Below are 22,707 nucleotides of genomic sequence, written 5' to 3'. Positions count from 1 at the left end.
TGATATGGCAAATAGCGATCGATAGAGTGGTATCGTCCCAGGGAGGCGTGGTAGGGATGAGAGTCGTAGGGAGATGGGTGGCGAGATGGAAGTGAGAAGGAGAAGAAGAAGGGCAACGGAGGAAACGAAGGGAAGCGGAGGAAAGGAGATGGTAGGAGAGTAGGAGGAGATGTGGTATACAAGAAGGGGAAGATCAGGAGAGAACGCTGGAAGGTACGGAGTTGGCAGAGTCACGGTAGTCACGACCACGCCGAGCACGTCGTCGGAGTCATTGGGGACCGCCTCGAAGTGGAGACGGGCGGTACCAATACGCGTACGAAACGGGTCACCTCGTGGAGATTGGATCTGCAGGGCCAAGTTGACGCTCTCCAATGCGGGTGATTCGCAGCGTCACGCCGGGCTAAGGGGGTCCTTGGGCCACGGGGGACGCTGGCCGCGGTACGGTACGGAAACGGTTCTGGACCATACCGCCACGCAATCCCGAGGCCCATCTTCATGAACCTTCTAGACATTCCATGACCCTTGGGCGGCGTCACTCCAGACTTTGTTGGGAGGTGGACAGAGTTCCTCCAGTATGTCACCGCATGTCGCCCAAATTCTGGATTCTGAATTCTTGCCCGCTCCATTCTTTTTGGCCGGGCACTACGAGCAACTATTGATGAGCGAGGTCTAACTTGGGCAGCAGTGCTGTCTATCGCCATCTGCCATTGTTGATCTGCATGCGACAGACCCATCCACGCTCCTTCCCCCCTAAACACCAAAGGTTTAACGGGGACCTGCAGTACAGTTTGCTCCCCCAGTCAGAGCAACGCAGAGTATCAGCAGGGGCGGTCCACCCCCCTCAACTCGCAAGTTTTGCTCGCGGCCGAGGGCGGATCCAGGTGGCGCGCTAAGCCGAATCCGGTGCAATGCGCAGCCGATTCTGGGGCAACGGCCAATGAGGGATGGAAAAGGGGGTCACTATTTCCAGGCTGCATGACGCCATGGATGGGGATGGCGTGATGGACGGTGATTGGCGGCGGTGGGGCGTCGCTGCCCCCTACTGCAGGCCCCGGAGTTTCTTTGCCGGCAGGTACACTCAGGACTGCAGTACATCCACTGTGAGAGTACTGAGAACCCGAAGTACTGGAAGGTACTGGAAGTACTGAAAGGACTATGCAGTTCCCTCCTGCCACAGCCATGTCTGGGGCCGAAGCCACGATACGATTCGGCCCCATGCTCCCGTAGGCGCCCGCTATACTTAGCAATGCACCCGATGTCTATCAACGCATCATCACCCTCCGGACTCGACCGCTGAGAATGTCAATGATAGGTACCGGCCGTCCATACAGTAGAACAGCGGTTGCACCATGGTGCCGCCCATGCCGGGTTAATGGCGCGCGGAATCTTGAGACACAACTTGTCTGACCTAGTCCACCTTCTTTGCGGGGTTCCATCCATTCAGCAGCATCAACGATGTAGATTGTTGATTCGATCCGGTGGGCCGTTGCTCCTTACGGGGTTGCCAACGAGACACGTACATCCACGGCGGGTGGATCATGCTACCACTGCTACGGCCACTACCAGGTGCCGCCGACACCACCAAAAGCCCTGGAGAGGACTATGTACATCAACACAGAGGTCAACGCAAGTTCCAACCTCTTCCCCCTCCATGTTTGGACATCTACGCAGCCACCACGGGACAGAGTCCCGGTGCCGCGATCCAGCGGTGAAGGGCGGAGTCTGGCCCAGGGCTGACCGCCTCCTGCGAGGGCCGCAAGGTTTGTCCTTGCATCGGGCGAGGCATTTCTCGGAGTGGCACGACTTTGCGTGAGCGGCCTTTCATGACGTGGTTTCACGGCCATCAGGCGAGCGTCCTCGCTTTCCTTCCGCCCTCTGCTCGTCTCGGCGACTCGCCCGTTTCGTACAAATGTGAAGCTATATTGTGACCGATCATGGCGAATCTATGGCGTCAATGCAATCTCTTATTACAGCTGTATAGTACCAGACGGGGGGCGATGCCAAATGGCGTGCACGGCTCAGTTTGGGATCTCCCCCTCCATCTCGGCCGTCGCCGTTGACTCCCTACCTTCGCCGGGCAGAGCGGTTGATGCTGCATGTTTCGTCATTTGGGTTGGATGGTTCGATGCACGTCCTGCGCGACGACTGGCAGATTGCCAGGTCGAGTCTCTCACGCGCCGAGCATTGCTTTACTCTTTGTAGCCGTGAGGACGGGGTCCAGTGTAGACTTCCTAATACAGTACCAGAAGTATAGAGGGCAGTGTAGAGTTCACTCGAGTACGGTGCAGTAGACACCTTCCCGTCCTCTCGGGACCAACTCCTCATACTTCCTCCGTCATGATGATCATGGATGATCCGACGAGTTGCAACGTGTCCCGTTTTGGGACGCGTTCGGTAGATTACTCTTTCGGGGGATTACTCAAGTGGTTGATCAACATGAGACGGAAGCCAGGTCCGTTCCGATGTTGGAGTAATCCTCGGGTTCCTAGGTTCTGACGCGATGCGATATGCGATATGCGTTATCTAGGGACCCCTCGGGGAGTGGCGAATACCCCAAGATAGGGTCTGCAATTTACAGTACAATTCTCGCAGCGTCCAGGGCATGGCCAAAGTACGTATCTATGGTTCACAGGACGAAGAGTCCGCGATAACAGCCTTAGTTTATCAGGCCTCGATGGTAGGCCAGAGATAGACGACCCCAGGGTCTGGTTAAGGACGGCGGTTCCATGGTGCTATCGCCCTTATTTTGGGCTTATCGTACCCCGCACGATCGGCATTCAGAGCATCACGATTGCAGTCGTATTCTAAATTCCTGGGAAGGGATGGACCGCCAATAATGGAAGTCTGTTTGGATGCCGTTTATTGATTTCCAGTCGTGATGGTGATGTACAATCAGTACGACCAGAGTTTGTAGAGTTCCAGAGGGGCTATCCCAGGCAAACTGTATCTACTCGGCTAACCTCAGCCCGCCTAGTCCATCTGGTTTCTTCCCAATGGATCCTCTATCTGTGGGAGATGAAAACGATGATCTCACTCAGCACCTTGGGGGCATATTTTTTTTTAACCCACAAGCGCTCGAGCCAACGACCGGCGAACGAGCCAATCGTCCGAACGTGTGACACCATCGTCTCACCTTGGGGTCAATCTGCAGGGGAGGAGGGTGGAGCAGCTCCTCCCAGTCCCTTAGGGAATGGGAGTATCACTCCTCGACTCCATACTAGCTCCAGCTGACCAGAGCGTTTCCCCGGATTCTGGTCCAAACGGGGCACCCCATGATCCTCCCATTTCTTCGTCTGCTAGTAGGATGGCTTCCCAGCCAGAATTGGCTCTGAGGTCCCTGTTTCCGACCCCAATTTCTGGCCTCTGCCCGTTTGATTGGCTGCACGGCTTCCAATAGACATCCTCCACGAAAGCAATGACCTCCTCATTTCCTCAGGGCTGAACTGCATCGCATCCGCTCCGTTGCCGGGCACTCGTCACTCGTGTCTCGAGTCTCGTGCCCCGCGCCGCGTTGGCTTTTCTCTGCCGTTCTATTGATTTCCATTTCCATGGCTTGAGCTTGGGTCGGTCTGCTTCTGACAGGGCCGCGCATGCGATCGATCCGATAGGCAATTTCCTGCACCCAGGCTCCAAGGCACGGATCGACGGATGGTGCGACTCGAGACGGCCAAGGGGGGCCGGGGGGGGGGGGGGGGCGGGGGTCCTCTGGAGTCGGAGCATGCTGGCAGCATACGGCATACGCCGTACTCTCCAGAACTACAGCTCAACTCAGTTCAGGGTCGCACGCAGGCGGCAGGTCGCAGGGTACATTGGATAGGTTGCGCGATGTATGCCATGAACCCAGCCTCCCGTAGGTCTGTTTTTTACTTTTCTCTTTTTTTTTTTTTTTCTCCGTGTGCGACCTTGCACTCCGCACTGCAGCCTCAACAGAAATCAGATCGTTCGTTGCCTGATGTCGATGTCAGGGGGACCGGAAGATGCAGCCCTTTGCTTGTTTACGGACCGAAGATTTTTTTGTTGTGGTGTCAATGCGTAGCTGAGCTGTAAAGTTCTCCTCAGCCCTCGATCGGTCAGAGGCCTTGCGTTGATATCAAAGTTGTAGAGGTCTTGTTTTTACTGCAGAAGCAGACGCATGCAACATGCCGGACGTATGGATAGAATACCACGATCTGAGATGCAGCATCTTAGACAAGATCTGTCCATGCATCTCCAATGCTCCCCTTCACCTCCATCGCCGGCCTCCCCACCATGCCCTTCCAGAACTGCGACGTCCCAGCCGGAACCAGCTCGTCCACCTCCAACGAAATCAACGTAGTAAACACCCAATCCTGACACTTCCTCGCTCCATCTCGGGGCGGCGGTTCAGACCTGATCACCTCCATGGCCCGCCGTCGCTGCGGCGGCGATAGCACTGCCAGCCTGCATAGGCCGAGAGCCGCCATGTCGACAATATTGGTACTGGAGCGGGACTCAAACTCGTACCACAGGCGGTCCAGATCAATCAGGCGCACATGGAGCAGGTCGCCCGTTGTGCCTGGTGGCTGATGGATCATAAACCCCCAGTGCGAACGGGCGCTAGGTTCATCGCCTTTGCCGAAGACTTCGATGGAGAGCTGGTAGGCCATGGCTGCGGTGTGTCAGCGGTGGTTCCGTGCCCTCCATGATGGCACGTACGCAGCTACCAAATACTCCGGCTAAGGGTACTCTCTTCGTCGTGCAAACACGGGCCACATTGGTCGAACGTGATGGCTGCTGGGACTCGTGGAGAATCGAAGCTGTCACCCGCGGTCGGCGGGTGGCCCGTTCTCTCAGGTCTGCCAGAGGTCCCTGCAGCCGAAAGGCGCGCAGCATCTCAATAGTCTGCTCTCAGTCGAATGCTGGTTTCTATAAATCTGCAATAGAGCAGGACATTATAGTCTGTCATCTACAAGACTGCCGCTGCCAAGCATTATTATCAAAATGTGTCACCCCCATTACTGTTGACAGGTCAAGTTTCTCCAAAACGGTTGCCAAGTCAACCAACTACATACGATGTCTACAGTATGTACACATCATGCCACGGGGAGATCCACCGAATCTCCTGCATTGTACAATGAATAGTACGGGGTACAGTCAGGCCAGAAATTGCCGCACCAGCTTAGTCGACATCGCAATCGTCAGCTCCGTTGCATACCCAGACACCCTGGGCCGATCCATTTCCACTCTGCCACGGCGCATTCTAGACCTGCCAGAGACAGGGGAGTTCTGAGGGTTATTCAACATTCAGGATATTTCAGGACCAGACTGTCGGCACCATTCGCCACCGGGAGGTTCCATACACATACTCCCTGCCACATTACATCTGACCCGTCAACGTCATTCTGGCCGGAGATGCAGACATGATGGCTGGTTGCCGCGCCCTATACAGTACCTCGGTATGTACTGCTGTATACAATACAACGCGTGTAATGAATCGATGCTCATGGCAGTGTCGATGTCGATGCGTGGATCCCTGAGACCTGACTAAGATGCCCATGATGGTGCGCGAGACAACGCTGAAACGCGCCGAAAGCGTCGTCTGCCAACGAGCGCGCGGGCGGTGGAGTTGGGCGCTTCTATTTCCATCCCGAGTTGCTATTTCCAGCCGGCGCGAAGACACTGGCTCCGGGTCGCTGGAGCGGTGACGTGCGACGTGGATCTTGGATTGCTTGCGGAATCCAATGTCTTTTGACATCTATTTCGAGGTTTCTGGCAACGAGGTAACAGTGTCCAAGGATGACGATTGTGGTCGATGGTGGCGCGACGGGTGTTTGGTTGGGTTGGCAATAGGCAAATGAATTCTGAATCAATCGGCTCCGGTGGCGTCGGCGAGTCGGACTGACGATTCACATGTAGACCTGGCGTTTGTTTCGTTTGCGATTATGTACATTACACTAAGTCGTAGTGCAGTGCGGAGGGTCCTTGTGCGGAGGCCGGGTCCAGACCGCTGACTGAACTCAGTCCTTCGATGTTGTCCATTGCCTTTTGATAGTTCACAAACAGGTCATAGTGGAATCTATCTTTCCTAGGAAGCTGATTTGTTTGCTTTCTTGTGGACATTGTCGGTTCTCTAACACCCTACACCCTTAGTGCTGGTTCTCGAGATCAATGCTACATGATGCTGATTTTCCGGGGTTGCCGATATATACTTCCCACGTTCCACCACCACCATAATAGATCCCACTTAGTAACCCGTACATTATACACCCCAACACGACACAGTTGACCAACCTGATCGTTCCCTACTTCCTCTCTTGCAATTATCTGCCATTGTAGAGACCAAAGCCGAGGCAAACCAAGCGATGATTCACACCAGCGCGGCCTCCCATTGGCGGAGCGACAGCCGCGCCCCACCGGCGACGAAAAAAGAAGGGCATCAAGGAGTGACGCCACGGGAAATATCAAACCGGCGGAGCATCCATGTATATATATGATGCACCATGAGCAAGCGCTCGCTCGAAGAGTCCAGGGGCCTGCCCGAGGATAACAACGCCTCGCTGGCCATCCAGGACCTGCTCTCGCCCGATGAGCGCGAGTCGACTCCGCCATCCGGACCAACCAAGAAGCCCCGTAACTTCATTGCCACGGTGGTGCGCAATCCCCTGCCCCGGAACGCGATGGTATACCTCTCTGAGTATGTCCGCTAACACGGAAAACAGGCCTGTGAGACATGTCGCGTGAAGAAGACGCGATGCGACGAGTCTCGGCCCAAATGTGGCCTGTGCAAGTCCCTCGGCATCGAGTGTGTCTACAATGAGCGCAAGTCATCCAAGTAAGCCATGTCCAACTACCTTGTTTGATGTATAAAATGAACAAGTAGCTGACTACGATAGACGAGATCAATCTCTGACAATGATTATGAGCACTCTCCATCGTCTCGAGACCAAATTGGAGAATATTCCATCGTCAATCTTGAGCGATATCCGCGGCCAGGTGCGCCAGATCGCTGGAAGCTCCCACGAGGCACATCCATCGCCTACAGTCGGCGATGAGAGTCGACCGACGGCGATGCCAACATCCCTCAGCTATAGCTTCACACCGGCGGCTGGGGATGGATATGACTTCGATTTCGAAGAGAATGATACAACGCCGGACGCCTCCGGCCGTATCTCCATCTCATTCAGTCAGCACGGAGTCATCCTCTGGCCTGGTGCGCGGCAACTTCTCCCTGAGAAACTACTCAATACCTACAAATTGCTAGGAAAGAACTACGTGATTGAACTGGAATCGACACGGTCCCCGCTGCCGATGTTCATCAGTCCATTTCCATTACACGTGGGCGAGCATTGGCTGGAAGTACTTCCCCTTGCCATGATCAAGGGCCTAGCCGATGCTTTCTTCAACGTGTTCAACCCTTTCACGCCGATTATGGACAAGAGCTTTTTCTTCTCTTTTACCCTGGGCGCGGCCATTGAGAGCAATTTCGGCTATACTCTGGAAAGCTGTTTGGTTTTAAATGTTCTGGCTTTGGGCTGCATAGCCGTGCTGGCCTATCAGGAGGGAAACTATCCATTGCCTGGTGCCCAGGGTCATCTCTTCGAGCCACCAGAATGGATAAATGTGATCTACGAGGAGCAGCCAGGCTTGCGATTTTTTAACGAGGCGCGCAGACGCATTGGGTTTCTGATGTGCGACAACGACATCCAAGGTTGTCAATTTTATCTGCTATCGTCGTATGTACCCCAGTCATCCACTATCTTTGGACGAACTCAAACTGACTGGCTGCAGAGTATACTATAGCCAAATCTTACGCCCGATGGATGCGTGGGCTATGATTCATCGTGCTGCAACATGCTGTCTTTCGATGCTAACGAAGTATGTCCCTTGATCTTCTCATGAATAATATAGTATGCTAACCCGGCTATAGCCACGACGTAAACTTCGACGAATGGGAGGGAGACATGAAGTCTCGTGTGTACTGGAATTGCCTCATGAACGAGACCATTCTTGTGCAAGAACTTCACCTCCCACCAAGTGGTCTATCACGCCTCGAAGAACGAGTCCCCATTCCAAAATTCATCGGCTTCGAAACAACTGGCTACGTCTCAACCCGATATCCCTCGTCAATAGTTGTCGACGACTCATACTTCCAATACCACTTCCTCGCCCAGGTGGCTCACAGAATCATCCTCACCCGCATCCGCCACTCACTCTATTTCTACTGTTCGTCGAAAATCCCCTCCGCCAAAGAAGAATCTAGCTAACCTGCTGTTCCAGCCGACTCCGGAGCAATTCCGCTACCTGCCGTCAATGCAGAACTCCACCATCAACTCGAACAATGGCGAACCAATCTCCCAACTGCCATCCAGTTCAGCGACTCGCAGCTCACAAATTCCCACTCCACACCCGCTGACCTATCAGCCTCCGTCCACCCATCACCATCGTCAGCTGCATCTCCACACCCTACCACTCCTCGAACCACCGAACCTCACCGGCCCCTCTCGCCTGCTGTAGCAGTTACAGACGCAATGCTACGGGGCCGACATATGATTGCCCAATTCCACATCGGACGACCATACCTATACAAGGCCCTTCGAACCCCAAACCTCCTCACGGACGACGATCTAGAGCAGATCAAGAGCGGGTTACGCAACGCCATGGATTGGCCCGTAACCCAGGGAATTTTCAGGAAGATGAAAAGTTGCATCCCGATTAAATTTGCCTTTTGTTCACAGTGCGTTCCCTCTCCAAAGCTCTTTCTCAAGTATTGGCACTGACTTCATTTCCTAGGTTCTTCGGTCAAATCTTGCTGTTCTATTGCATCGCTCACTCGCCTAGTCCTCGTGTCCGCGAAACATTGCCGACTGGTTGGGAGCGATGGAATGAGGAAATGATGCATTTTCTCGAGGACTGCGCGCCATATAGCCCTGCTGTGGCGCAGGATTTGGATTTACTGCGGTCTTTGTGGGACGAATAGATGATAATTTCTGCCCATCCTGTACATTCACGTTCAGTCATTTTTCTTCTACCCATGGGGTTCATGAGGCCTTCTATTAATTTACGTGCAGTTTACGCTATGTCGGGAGTCCGGGGTTCGGCTCAAGGTTGCATGAGTACAAGAAATAATGATAGATTCCCCATTCTATACCAGCAACTATTTACGACTGAGGGTGTCAAAACAAACGGTATTGCAAAATGAAAACATGGCCCTCTGCAATAGAAAAAATAAACATATAATGGCATGGATTGCCCTCCAAGATCCTGTCAACCCACTTTAGAAAGTGAAAATCAAGTTCATAATGCCCATTCATCCAATGAGTCCGAGGCCGTGATAAAGGGTTTGTCGATTTGCTTGATAGCATGGTCACCACACAGAATGCTGCCGTGCATTAGAAATAGGTCATTTATCAAGACAGGAAGAGAACAGCTTACCAAGCTTCAGCAACGAGTCCATCCAATTCCTTTACTATCTCCTCTCTCCGCGACGCAGAGATATCACCCTTGCTTAGCTGCGCCTGCAAATCCCGAATGTACTTCTTCTTTCCGCCGGCGCCCTCTAGGACCTCCTTTCCGAGGCAGTCACTGTGAAAGGCATGCTGGCAGGGGAAGACAAAGAATTGACGACTCAGAAGAGGCAGCGAGCAGATCCAGCACTTCTCGCCGGGTTCCACGATGGCATAACGGGAGTCCAAACCGGCAATTTCGGAGCGAATTTGTCGAGCAGTCTGTGCCGAATTATCCATTTCTTGACGTAGTTCATCAATGTGGTGCGAGTACTCTTCCAATGCAGTACAGATCTCGTCTTTGAAGTCATCAATGACAACAAAGTCCGGGAAGAAGGGGATCAGATCTTCAATGCGCAGGAGCTCGCAGCGACCCAGGAACTCAATCGCATCTTTGATTCCAGTACCTGGCTGGCAAATCTTTTTTCGGCCACAAGAAGCCACAGCTTTTTGCGAAGTTTATCGTTGCCCTCGGGACGGTCCGCGACGATGGCCGCGAGGTCAATATCGTCGTGGTCCAGAGCCAATTCTACTGCCTGCAGGTATTGACCCATGGCGCTGTAGATGTGGATGCAGGACTGAACTCGCTTGTATTGGATACAGAGGCGGAGAGCAAAGTCTGCATCGTAGGGAGGTGGCGAGGACGGCTGCGTTTGGAGGTATGTGAGAAGGCCGCCTTCGGAGGATGACGGACTGGAGGCGTGGATTGAGATGAGGGTGTTGTGAACGGCTGCAGATGGCCTGGGGTGGTTGATTATGATGAAGTTCAGGTAGCGCACAGCCTGGTTCTGACTGAGAGAGACGTTGGTAGTTTTGTTATAGTTTAGCAGCGCGGGAATGAGCCTCTCCGGTTCGAGGTTGGTTTGTCGCATCAAGATCTCGATTAAACCGGTAGCGGCGTGTGTCATGAGCACACTGCTGTATTTGTAGAAGACATCGGGTTCACTTTGGCGTTGGAGAACATTGAGAGCTTCTGACCATTTCTCCCTTTGGATCCAGTAGGAGAGAACGTAGTTGTAATCGTTGGCAGCAGTTGCGAAGAAAAGTAGCTCTTCCTCTCGGCCATGGCTACTGATGATGCTGTACACGGTCTTCTTGTCCAAGTCTGATTTGTGATTGTTCACAAAATCTTGGAACTCGGATCGGACACTGCCGAGTTGATCCTCGATCTCTCCGGTCGTCACACCCTCGGTCAGTTCTGCTTTGGTGGCAATGTTATCGTCGAGGGAGTTCAACTTCGACATGAAGAGCTCCACGAGCCAGCTCGCTACCATAATTCTTTGCATGATAGATGTATTCTTGTATGTCGACAGCTGAGACAGCAGGTATTTCCGCAAGGCATCGTATTCCTTGTTGTCCACCATCGTCAGACAGACCTCCTCGAATCCTTTGCTGCTCTTGCCCCAGACTTTGGCGGCTTCGAGGAACTTGCCTTCTCCGGCCAGGAAATCACCCGATGCAGTCAAGATCGCATCTTTCTGCGCCTGAGTTCGAGCAAATTGAAGCGCCTCATCGAATTTCTTCTCTTTTAACAGAACCTTCCACACATCCCTGTCTTCATCATTTGCTACAACTTCGAAGATCTCCTGGCCGGTAAAGAGCCAGTAGGTTTTATGTGTCAAATCGGTCAGAAGACCCAACGCACTCTGCCTGGGCTCCAGAACTGCTTCATCGTACACAGTCTCTGCATTTAGGCGATTGACGGCAACAACTCGCCCTTCGACAAGCGCTAAGACATGCCACTGGGACAAAGTCATTGCAGAGATAGGATCTTGTATCATCTTCCTGCCACCTCGCGCGGATTGAGAGGCGGGGAACTTGGACCGGGGAAGCATTTTGGCCTTGTCAAACGGGGATTCAGATGCAAGTTGCCCATGGAAGATCCCCTGCGAGGTAAGCCAAGCAAATTCCTTCTCAGTAAACCCCTCTGCATGGGGACCTTCTGATGTCGACGAAAGCACTAAAGAAGAAGGCACGGCGCCAGATGCGTTTTGAACCTCGTGGATCAATGCTGTCTCGCGCTGGAACAGATCCGCATATATAGGCCCGCCACCTTCCCGTCCATGTTTCACTGATCCCGTACGTCCCAGGTAGTGTGTCAACTTTCCATGTGTCGCTATCAGAATTCGCCTTTGCTCTGGTTTCAACGAAGCAAGCTCAACACATATCCCGATCACCGGGGAGGCATCCGGCACTTTGTAAACTGCTGCGACATATTTCTCTTCGCGCCGATAGAACTCCGTAGATGGCTCGATGTAGGTCTCGTAGACATTTCCATCAGTTGTGCCCAGCAGGATTTCACGCGTCGAGGCAGTTGGCAGGGAAGGATTCCAGGCAATGCTTTCGATGGAGACACCCTTTAACCGGGATAAGATCTTGGGCTGTCGCGACTGGGTATGAAGGTAGTAGTTCTCGCCGAGGGTAGTCGTGATAATCAAATGAGATGCGGTAGGGTCGAGAAACATGCGCCGGATAAGACCAGTCTCCGAAGACTTCTTAGGCAGGTCGATGTCTGTTATGAGGGGACACAGTTAGACTCCGGACGGCGCGGACAGCATTGCGGGGTCATGGTCGCATACCATCGATATCTTCAGGGGTATCCAGGTCAATACGGAGGATCCGGCCCGTGGAAAGGGCCAAAACTAGCACATTGTTGGCGACTTGAGCTGCCACGAAGTCCGCAGCGATCTGGAACTGGAGCTGCACCCGTTGGACGTCGAAGATGGGTAGGGAGTCGTCTGCGGACCCCATCAGGTTGTTGGGGGCGACATAACTGCTGGAACCGTCCAGCGCCATGGTGCGCAATGTTCCGCTATATCATGCCGATCGCGCAAGATCTCGAAGCAAGTTGGCAAGCTTGAGGGAGCTTGAGGGCGGGAAGAGGAGCTGGTGGAATGCGGAGGTGCCTGTCTGCCTGAGGCCACCAACAAGGAAAGAGGCTGGGCACCTCGGCTTGACTACATTCAATTTGATAGCACCATCATAGCGTACTAGTAGTAATGCATTAAACCAAATGAAATAGGCTATTATCCGATTGATATAATTCTACTTATGCATTGCAGGGGTATCATCCATGGTCAAGATGCAAAAGTTGGAAAAATATACATGAGCTGGGTATTGGGTATCACGGAAAGCTTCGACTATAACCCTTCTGGGAACAAATCACCAAAAGAAAATTTCCACTGGGTATTCGGAACTTAAAATGCCCTTCCAATTCTCCTTCGACTTACCTATGGTATCATAAATTCTGTCCCTCAAAGCGTGGTCATTCATTCGACCTCATACGCAGTTGGAGAAAGTTCCATATCATCGGGGACCCCGTCACCACTCAATTTGTAAGAACCCCTGGAATCACATCAAAATGCACTCCCTTTCGGGTTTTCGACTCTTCTCTTTGTCTTTCTCTTTATCCTTCTCCTTCGACTTATCTTTGCTTTTGCCTCTCGAAGTCCGGTCCGTCGTTCGGCCTCGTCCACCCTTCTCTTTACCCTCGTATGCAGTTGGGCCCAGCTTCATATCATCTGGAGCCCCATCGTCGGCCTCGAATGAGGAATCATAGCCTTCGCCTTCACCATCACTGGTGAATTTATCTTTACTCAATCGCCCTGTAAAACGGGAGATGGTCACCCCAATTCTATTCTCGCCAGTCTGGCTCCCAGCACGGCTCCCAGAGTTGCTTTTGGTGTGAGGGCGAGAACCGCGACGAGAAAAGGTGAACGGGTTCTTCGTTGATTCTTCCTCCATTGGTGCCAGCCTCGGGGACATCGACGGCATAGACCGCGCTTGAGGGCCACTCGGGGCTGTCTCGGAAAATATGACGCTGGACGGTCTTCTTCCAGTATAATTCAAGGCCAACAGAGTTTGATTGTCGGGCCCAGTGATTTCAACGCTAGGCCTATTTGAAGGCACGTCACTTGTGGTCCCATTTGTTTGGTTTGAAAAGGCCCCAAGTCTCTGGGTGATATCGACCATATCCCCATCAAGAGTGGAGTTGGATGTGCGTGACGAAGGCGCATTGGCTAGCGAGGCATCTTGGTCAATAGGAAGGATTTGGTAGAAAAGGAGGTATGGCGATTCGGTCTTCAGTGCCGTCTCAATGTCGATGAGTGTCACTCGCTCAGAGGCTAGGTCATCGAATCTCATCCAGTGCTTTGGAGACTCGCTGTTGCCATTAGGCACAGGGTCAGGTGCAGGAGGGTTAGCACTAGTTCCCCGAACAATGGAAATGTAGTGCCCTGAGTCGACAGAATTACCCCTATGACAAACCATGGCTTGGAGAGACAGCTTGAAATTCCCATAAATGGGCGCGTCTGCATCCATGTTGTCATCTTGGATGAAGTGCGGCAGTCCAATTTCAGTAGGTATGTCGACGTATGTATTCCGTCGTATAGCTACTCCATTTGGAGTGAATGAATATCGCTTCAAACAAATGCCCAGTATGGGCCGCTTGGAAGCGAAGTGAGCTGCTACTTGGGCATCATTCTTTGGTGTATTTTCCGTGTACCATGCTTCATAAGAACAAGTTAGCATAAGCACTAAGATCTTCTTGTCAGGGAGAAGGGAAACTCACGAATAAGACTGAAGAATTGCCAAGCCGGCATCATCACTTCCTTCCTGAATATGCCCCTTCGCTGCTGAGGATCTGAGCCCGGTGATAGCTGGTTGGCCTTTTCATCGGTGGGGTCCGGAATAAATCGTTCACGGACGATGCTACCTCGTCGACTAATACTATTTGGCCCTAGGGTCTCAGTTGATTGCTCGACGGACGACCACGGGTTTGGCTTTTCTCCCTGGGGCGAGTTTGATTGCACTGGAGATACTGTTGGTGTGGTAACAACCTCCTCGACATGTGATGCAAAGCCTTTTGAGATAGACATGGAATCCACAGAGCGCGTTGAGGCCAGTGTATTCCGTCGCTCCATGTGTCGCTTTACTTCGATTCGGTTGTTAAAGTACGCTTCCAAGCAATCTTCGAGGGTGAGGGTTGATCCATCGGTAGGCTCTGGTGGAAGGGCCACCTCAAGCAGTCTTTCGTTGATGAATTTATGGTCGTCACTGGCATCTTCCTTGCCCGTATGGTAAATATCCATCTTGAGGGTAAGAAGCGGAAGCTCCAACGTCCCCGTAATGAAGGTGAATGCTTCGGAAGCATCCTGTTGTCGGAGATTAGCAGCATCCTCCCAGCCGCATTCCGCGAGCGCATCTTGAATATGTTTGGTCTGTATGACTGATTAGCCCGGCGCCCCGATAAGGGAAACTTGCACAGAGAAAGGATCCCATACAATATCCGTGGTAATGAGCTTCCCGCTTCGCAACAAATTCACCCAGAACCTCAATAAAATCGCGAGCTTCCGACGAGGTTGATCCGATTCATCGAAGGTTTTGTACAAAATTGCTTCGAAGCAGTCGAGCCGCGCAAACATGGAGAAAAGGAGCGCATCGAGGTAGCATGTAACACCGTTCCGATTCTCAGCGCCAAGGAGCTTAGTGTTGGGCTTGTAGTTTTCAATGATCCCCTCGATGGAGTCTTCCAACAGGAGCAGCAGGCTGATCGCTTCGTCCACATCCTCTTGGGTACGAGTGAGAGCATAGCTGAAATGTTCCTCCTGCAAAGATGTTATCCCTTTCGATCTGAAAAAATTCTCGACTGTCTTGATCTGTGGATGACCAAAATCGTTAGAACGTGCACATCTGACCGGGTGAACGTTGGGAACCGCATACCTTCTTCTGGTGTTCTTGATCGTTCTCTGTAGTCGTCTGGGGCGTGAAGAAGCCTCGAAATAGCGGTAGTGTAAGAATATTGGGTTTCTAGATAAGCGCTGAGTTAGCAAACTTTGTATCTTGCTTCCCAGTAAGCAGCCATGAGGGGAATTTCTGAGTATGCATGCTTCATGTGTGCCCGTACCTCTTCCTTATCTTTACTCTGTCGTGATCGACTGCGGCGATCGCGGCGAGTGAGGAACCGATGAATGCCGCTCATGGTGGAGGTATGCCCCTACTTGCAGGGGTCCGGATCGTTTCAGATCGTTGGAGTTGACGTATCTCGAGAAGGCGACATGCGGGGAGAAGAGCTCTTAGTCAAGAGCTTCGTTGAGGCTGCAGAATTTCCATCAGGCGCACGGAAACGCGGGGCCATCATATGCCTAGTGCTTCTGACTTGGGCACGGGACAACAGGCAGTGACCAGTCAGGAGTGTGAGAGTCGCCCATGCGAAATGACAGGAGATCGCGGGACGATCGAATGGGAGCTAATCTGTTAATCACTTTGCGCGGGGCTGGTTACGCCGCGGTTGCAGCCCGATATCTAAGGTGTCAATCAATGAACCACGTGACCTAACACCGGCAAACAATTTTCGGCCGCGACGGACACCTCTGGATGAATCTCCGAATCCAACAACACCCCATTATACACAAAATGGCTGCTAGGGAGCCATCTAGACACCTGGCTAGGGCACTCCCTAGGGCTTTTGCGCCCTCGGCTCGTCCTCAGGCTTTCATCGGCCGACGCAATGCCTCTGACGAAGCCCCGACAAGACGTTTATCGGATCAGCTCGATGAGCTGGAGTCGGCCTCGTCTTTGACCTCGAAGGTCTCCGACAGTGCAGCGAAGTCCTTCGATCCGGTTACCCGGGCCAAGTCTCGCAGAGCCCAGCTTCCTCGCAGTCGGTACGTGAAACTACCAGAAGACTTGTTCCACTCCTTGAACGAGTCAACGCGATAACCTTGAAGCATAAGCTAACATCACTCCCCAACCAGATACCAATTCCGATCTCCTAAATATGACCGCGGTCCTCTCCACCCTCACCAACCTCCTGCCCCCTCCGATCCATCCTCCCGCCTGTTCGTCCCAGGCCCGTTCTCCCTCCCGCGCACCGAGCAGACCTACAACTCGACCATCGCATCGGACATCATGACCCTGTGCTACGTGCACACACCCCCTGGCTTCAAGCCTCCCCCAAAGCCCCGCGTCTGCGCGAGTGGGACGACTGCTCGCCCTACCATAAGAACCGTCCGCTCCGCGGACCCCGCGGTGGTGATGTGCTGCGGTTACTGCGCAAGCCAATCCGATTCAACAACATCCCCAAGATCGAGCGGATTACCATCCACAGTTATGTCAAGCAAGCGGCGCAGGAGAACTCGTCCTGGATTCACGTTGCCGGTATCGCCATCCAGGCTATCTCCAATATGCGCGTTGAGACCTTCAAGTCCAAGTCTAGCGTTGCCACTTGGAGCATTGCCCCTGGTCGCGACACCGTCGCTGTCAAGGCTGAGCTGCAAGGAGAGAATATGCACCACTTCCTTGGCAAGCTGATTGACGTTGTCTTGCCTCGCATCAAGGACTGGCAGGGTGTCAAGGGTAGCAGTGGTGATAGCAGTGGAAACATCACCTTCGGTCTGGAACCGGAGCAAGTTGCCCTGTTCCCTGAGATTGAGGTCAACTACGACATGTAAGATTTTGCGCCACCGCATTTACTCATGACCAGCTCGATGCTAATATGGCTATAGGTATCCTCCCAAGATGATCCCCGGTTGCCACATCACCCTCCACACCACTGCCAAGGCGGATAAGGATGCCCGTCTCCTTTTGAGCGCCATGGGCATTCCCTTCTACGGAAAGATCGTCCAGTAAGCTTTCAGCGGAAACTTGAGCCCTAGCTGATTTTCTGCTGTCTTTGTGCATCTGGCGTTGTGTCGCCATCCAACCTGTAACTTTAGAGGTGACCTGCATAGTGGTCACTGTGATTCCAAACCTGTGTATTATCTCGTTTAACTTCATTTATATCAAGCGCCAATTACTCAGTCAAGCTGCTACCAGTACTACTCGAAGTGTTATCGTAAATTACTTGGAACTTGAAGGTATTAGCATTACTCATTCCAATGTAATTCTTTTTTGAATCAAACCATCATCAAATACAAGACAGTCAACCAGGTCCCGTTCAGCCACGATCTCATCGAATTACTTGCCGGAAGGAGGAAAGTCCGAGACAAATAAACGGCTCAGAACAGCGGCAGCCAGGTAAAATATCATCGTACATAGACACGAGAGGTAGTAAGGATATGATCGCAAGGCGTTACACAGAGACATTGATATCATGTGATGGGCATCGCCAGGAACTTGCACTTCAACAGCTCATCGGCACTGGGTCTTTTCTCATATTCATGCTGGAAGGTCATATCCAAGAACTCGGCGGCCTCTTCGCTAACATGCTCGGGAGTATGAGGACGAGCCTTGTTACTGCCGATAGCAAAGATCGCCTGCAGCTGACTGCAATCCGGAAAGGGGTGAGCACCAATGAACATTTCCACGACGAGACAGCCAAGACTCCAGATATCGGCCTTCTTGGTGTGGGCTGTTTGCCGCACGACTTCCGGTGCCATCCAGTACACACTGCCTTGCATGGAGGGTCGGTGCATGTGTCCGGCACTGCCACCGCCTGTACTAGCTCGCGAACCGAGGACAGTGGAAGCTTCCACGCGCTTGGAGATACCGAAATCGGAGATCTTGACGCCGCCCTTGTTGTCGACCAGAATGTTCGCTCCCTTGATGTCTCGGTGGATGATGTCGCAGCTGTGCAGGTAGGATAGGCCGGCCAGGATCTGACGGACAAAGTTCTTGACCAGAGGCTCCTGGAAGGTGTTGTATTGCGTCAGCATAGTGGCAATGGAGCCACCAGGCACATACTCCAGGAAAATGTTCAGGTATTGGTCATCAGTAGCGGTACCCAGGTACTGCACAATGTTGGGATGGTGCATCCCCTGCAGAAGTTCTATTTCATGCTTAAGGGCAGTAACCATGAGATTCTTGCGCTTGTCAAATTCGGTTCCCTGGGTAGCGGAAGGAATTTCGACCTGCTTGACGGCCATGAGCTCCCCAGTGATGGCATGGAGAGCCAGGAAGACACTTCCAAAGGAACCTTCGCCAATGAGCGAACCCTTCATCCAGTTCTTGGGTGCGAAGTTGTTTCCAGCCAAGAAGTCGCTCATCAAGCCTGCATCATCCTCTTCTTCTCCCTCTTCACCCTCATTGATGTTGAGAGTGCTCATGCTGTCATTGAAAGAATCGCCATCGGTAGCCGCGACGCTCATACTCTCATCGAAAATGCTGTGGCGCGAAAGATTGGGCTCATCGGAGCTACTGTCAAAGGAGACATATGATTTGCGGTTGGGCTCGATGGGAGATTCTTCTTGGAGAGGCTGAAGGGAACTCGACGCAATCGAGTCCCGGTATGAGGTGTGAGGAAGGTTGAATTTGGAGAGAGACGGAGGCCGTGAGGCACGGGCTGCCTGTGCCCCGGCTTGGCCTTGGGATGGCTGGAACCATGTGTCGGCGATATTGGGCATCGGGGGGATAGGAGGAATGGGAGGTAGGGGAGGGAGCGGAGGTGCATCTTTGAGACTTGATGCAACGCTATAGTTGCTGACAACACTCAGGCGACTCGCTGCGCGACTGAGGCGTTGGGATCTGCGCATTGTCTTCGCAATATCCTCTCGGTCGTGACTAGGGAAGAAGGATTGGAGCTCGTGGATGATCATTTCACTCGGAGGTCTCTGGCCGAAGAAGGACCGCAGCTTGGCCACGGGGTTGCGCTCGTTGCCTGGAGATTGTTGACCTTGGTCGGCCGGAGTAGGGGACGGACGATGGCGCGGGGGGCCCAGTGGGGAGATGGGCTGCTTGGTGTTGATGACATTCCATGGCTCGCCCGTGAGCTGCTGGATTTTGTTCTTTTGCCGATGATTGGACTTATTGAGCGCGTTCTCGTGGGTAACCTTGCTTTCATCGTAGGCCAGCTGGGACGCGCGACGAAGCTCTTCTTGGTCGGGCTCTCCAGCATGAATCTTCCGTAGAATCAAACGACCGCGTTCCGACTTGTTCACGCCATCGCAGATCTCCATCAGCTCGTTCTCGGATAGTCGTCGGCAGTTCGACAGGACCGGCTCGAGGCCATCCAGGACATAGAAGCAGTAATTCCTGTACTGGTGCTCAGGGAGCTGCAGCTTCTTGAGAACCGAAATGATGAGTTCATCGGGAGTCCTACTGTTCCGAATGTCCAGAACTTTGGTCTGGCCACCGGTGTAGATGACCCGGATGACCGGGCTATGTTGCGGGAGAGGGCCCATCGTGAGACCGTCCAGACTGTTGTTGCGTGGGTGAGATGAACCAGGCGTGCTTGGATTGCGTCCTGAGCCGGAGCCGCTTGTGAGATAGCCATCCTTGCGGTAGGCGCGGTCGGAGTCTGCAGGCGGTGATGCCGGTTGAGACGAAGACTTGTAGCCATATCCCTCCCGGGACCAACGCCCGCTGTTCAGCGTCGAGCGAGTGTTATCCGTCAGCACTGCGGCTTCCATTGCAGCGATTTTTTTCTACACGCAAGTCAGAGGAGGTCATACAGATACAGAGCAACAGAAACGGTTTCTACTTACCATGTTCTTTTGCCGTGGGTCGACCATGGTCTTGTTACGAAGCTGCTTGATCGCAACAAAGATGCGGACCCGATCACCCACTTTCTTAATGCCCATCTCCTGCAGGATTTTTTGATCGCAGTCAATTAAATTATCCCCATTGAAATTATTCGCTGCAACAAATTAACTTCTGTCTGTCCTCAGGTGCGCAAGGAGCCTTACCTCGAAAGAGCGACTCATACTGGCCGCACTTGATGCTGTGAAGCCATGCCACGACCTTCTTCTCGTCCCACGCCCTATAGTGAATTCAGCAAACGTGCGTCTTGCAAATTGGCTCCCAGTAGTATACCACTACTGGCTCATCTGAGGCATACCGGACACCAAAGTGCTCATCCTGTCCATCCGAAAACTCCGACTTGGTTGGGCTGGCGAAGCCAAATCCATCGGACACTTTGGTCGCCGTCGCGGGCCTGGCAGTGTTTGTGTGGGAGGAGGTGGTCGACGCCTGAGCCGCTGGAATCCCCATGCCGGCCGAGTACTGCGGTTTTGAGGCCAGCATTGTGGCTGTGATTCGCTTCGAGACCCGTTCCTCCTACTCGTGCTTGCTTGTTCTCCCGCGGGTGCAATTGATCTCGGTCGCAATGCTCCCTTCCTCCGCCTGCGGGCAAGAGCGTGTCGCGCCGATATCGATGGTGAGTCGTCAATTTGTGTGTCGGTCAGCACATAGTCTCGCCCGGAATCGTCGACGCGGTCAGCTCGCGGGCCCAGTGGATGGTAGTGATAGTTAAGGGCGGGCGGGATGTTGGATGTTGTGGATGGTTCCGCCTTTGCGGCGTCGGGCTCGCAGGTCCGAGGGCAGCCAGCACTATAAAACCTCGCACGCACTCGCAAGGCCAGGGAGGGACGAGGAGGCATACAATCACCGCTGAGAGTCCCGGTCCAGCACGAGCAACTTGCAGGCAGTGAGGAAGGGACGATCGCGATGTCTGAGCTTTTTTGGGGTGAGATCGGAGCCACTTTCGGACAGTTAGTGCGGTCGAGATCGGGCGTTAATCACAGAGAGACTCACCCCACCGCGTCCAATCGACGATGCGACAGCCCAAAAGCAGGCCGGGCGACTGGTTTTGTAGTCCCGGCTGAAACGCGGCCGTCATCAAGGGGGCCTTCACGTTCCCCACGCGTTTCACCCCATCGGAGATGTCATCTCGTCTCCCTTGCCACAAACAGCCTGCACCTTGCGCGCCGGTCCATCCCATCCACGGCGACAGCAAAATCGCTCCTCAGATATCGCCCTCGGAATCACAGCAACTAGGATCATGGGGGGTTGCGGACACGCAGAGAGGCCCCACTCCTGAAACGGCGGCTCTGAAACACGCCCTGGCTGTGACCCAGTTGCATTTCACCGATAGGCGTGGCCCAGCACGGTTTCCGTGGTTTATCCTCCTGCCAGAATTAGAACAAAGACGCCGAAACATGGCTGTGCGGTACTCAGAGTGCGGACCACCGGTGCCATGTTGCCTCAGCTACCGACCAGCGGTGCATACGAGGCCAGCCCTACCTAGGTACCTGCTACTGTAGTAGGTGTTTCTGAAGTACACCTGCGGGCGGTCCCTATACGAGTCTCAGCGGTGAGACAAATGAACCAGTTCAAGCTAAGTACAGGTTGCAGGCGTACGTATGCACCAGCATGCCACAAGTCCCATCTCCACTGCAACAAAAATTCCAAATCCCCAAAGTCGCTCACTGCCGCTTCTCCGCACCGGTGGAGCCACCTTGGGCCTCTGAAGGACAATACCGAAAGGTCCTTGTGGCCTCAGATGCTGATTCTCTGTCAAGAAAACATCTAGGTTTGTAGCTTTTGATTTGGGGCTTGAATTTCCAATCTCTCTTGGATCCCAACCACACTGATGCGGTATCTGATATTATCAGCCTTGCCGGTGGGTATGATATATCCAAGATTGATCACCTCTGTGGATGACCACCTTCTATCAAAACTCATTAAAATAGAGAGTTGACACCAGACTGAAAATCTGCCAACCTTGGAAGATTGTTGAACTGTCTATCTTCTTGCCCTTCCAGAGTAGATGTGATCATTATTATTTTGAGATGATAACTTGCAACAATATCACTACACCAAAGGATAAAGTTACAATTGTAACAATCAAGCTTCACATTTGCGAGTGTTAGTTGGCACCAACCTAATAGGTTCGCGTGGTATAACCACATCGCAGCATCTATGAGCTGTTCCACGCGGAATATGTCGCAAACATAGCTTATAAAATACACTACTCTAAGTGTCTTCCAGTAATCTTGGCAGTTCAAATATTCCAGATTCTGGGTTTCTGCGCGTAAAACTCTGACATGCTGTATATAATTTAATCTGTAGCGTGTAAATGCGCGCTTGTAGAAATGATTATCTGTTTCTGCTACTAACTACCCTAGGGCTTCCTAAGGGTTTTTCCGAGGTTTGATATCATGAGAAATTGGCAAAAACACTTGCCCAAATAGTATATGTAGTGTGATTAGGCCCAGAGGCCTCGATAAGCTGCGTGTCCAATATTTGAGAAATATTCCCTTTTATCTCTCGTACACCTAGTCGCAGCTTGAGTTTCCCGCGGATAATTCTACATGGTAAACCCCGGGGCTTGCAGACGCCAAGAGACTCTACAGCAATTGGCCATATAAAAGCTTATTCTCAGTAGGATACCACAATAATATTTCCCTCATCTTCCCCAGGGAGACTAGCCTTTCGATGTTTGTTTATGGAGCATCGCGTCGGCTGTCGGCTTGGGTGTCCACTCCTCCGGCAAGTACGTCTCGATGCAGGTATTCGAAGCGCGCCAGGA

The 22,707-nt window shown here is 52.8% G+C and overlaps 6 protein-coding genes across 6 annotated transcripts; 2 read left to right on the top strand and 4 right to left on the bottom strand.

The window, feature by feature from the left end:
* Window positions 1-4,184: 4,184 nt before the first annotated feature.
* N7532_006777 (uncharacterized protein) lies at window positions 4,185-4,625 on the bottom strand (the record flags this gene model as incomplete). Its single annotated transcript, XM_056619271.1, has 1 exon — window positions 4,185-4,625. One exon carries the CDS (start codon window positions 4,623-4,625, stop codon window positions 4,185-4,187), a length of 441 nt encoding a protein of 146 aa, XP_056475430.1.
* Window positions 4,626-6,458: 1,833 nt separating this feature from the next.
* On the top strand, window positions 6,459-8,935 carry N7532_006776 (uncharacterized protein; the record flags this gene model as incomplete). Its single annotated transcript, XM_056619270.1, has 7 exons — window positions 6,459-6,608; window positions 6,678-6,790; window positions 6,852-7,691; window positions 7,747-7,833; window positions 7,886-8,181; window positions 8,236-8,692; window positions 8,749-8,935. The coding sequence occupies 7 exons, from the start codon at window positions 6,459-6,461 to the stop codon at window positions 8,933-8,935; spliced, it is 2,130 nt and encodes a 709-aa protein (XP_056475429.1).
* Window positions 8,936-9,252: 317 nt separating this feature from the next.
* Window positions 9,253-12,257, bottom strand: N7532_006775 (vacuolar protein sorting protein DigA; the record flags this gene model as incomplete). The annotated part of the gene is made up of 4 exons (XM_056619269.1): window positions 9,253-9,337; window positions 9,391-9,872; window positions 9,896-11,973; window positions 12,041-12,257. 4 exons carry the CDS (start codon window positions 12,255-12,257, stop codon window positions 9,253-9,255), a joined length of 2,862 nt encoding a protein of 953 aa, XP_056475428.1.
* Window positions 12,258-12,812: 555 nt separating this feature from the next.
* Window positions 12,813-15,441, bottom strand: N7532_006774 (ubiquitin C-terminal hydrolase family protein; the record flags this gene model as incomplete). Its single annotated transcript, XM_056619268.1, has 5 exons — window positions 12,813-13,969; window positions 14,032-14,680; window positions 14,744-15,118; window positions 15,183-15,269; window positions 15,367-15,441. The coding sequence occupies 5 exons, from the start codon at window positions 15,439-15,441 to the stop codon at window positions 12,813-12,815; spliced, it is 2,343 nt and encodes a 780-aa protein (XP_056475427.1).
* A 434-nt stretch (window positions 15,442-15,875) lies between these two features.
* Window positions 15,876-17,090, top strand: N7532_006773 (mitochondrial 54S ribosomal protein uL5m; the record flags this gene model as incomplete). The annotated part of the gene is made up of 4 exons (XM_056619267.1): window positions 15,876-16,126; window positions 16,217-16,427; window positions 16,466-16,908; window positions 16,967-17,090. The coding sequence occupies 4 exons, from the start codon at window positions 15,876-15,878 to the stop codon at window positions 17,088-17,090; spliced, it is 1,029 nt and encodes a 342-aa protein (XP_056475426.1).
* A 461-nt stretch (window positions 17,091-17,551) lies between these two features.
* Window positions 17,552-20,420, bottom strand: N7532_006772 (STE11 family mitogen-activated protein kinase kinase kinase; the record flags this gene model as incomplete). The annotated part of the gene is made up of 4 exons (XM_056619266.1): window positions 17,552-19,822; window positions 19,883-20,034; window positions 20,084-20,157; window positions 20,236-20,420. 4 exons carry the CDS (start codon window positions 20,418-20,420, stop codon window positions 17,552-17,554), a joined length of 2,682 nt encoding a protein of 893 aa, XP_056475425.1.
* Between the last annotated feature and the right edge of the window lie 2,287 nt (window positions 20,421-22,707).

The sequence above is a fragment of the Penicillium argentinense genome (genome assembly GCF_028826775.1).
Source record: "Penicillium argentinense strain IBT 30761 chromosome Unknown utg000005l_segment0_segment0, whole genome shotgun sequence".
Lineage (NCBI taxonomy): Eukaryota > Fungi > Ascomycota > Eurotiomycetes > Eurotiales > Aspergillaceae > Penicillium > Penicillium argentinense.
The sequence above is the reverse complement of the archived record's forward strand: the minus strand, read 5'-3'. Positions and strand labels throughout refer to the sequence as shown.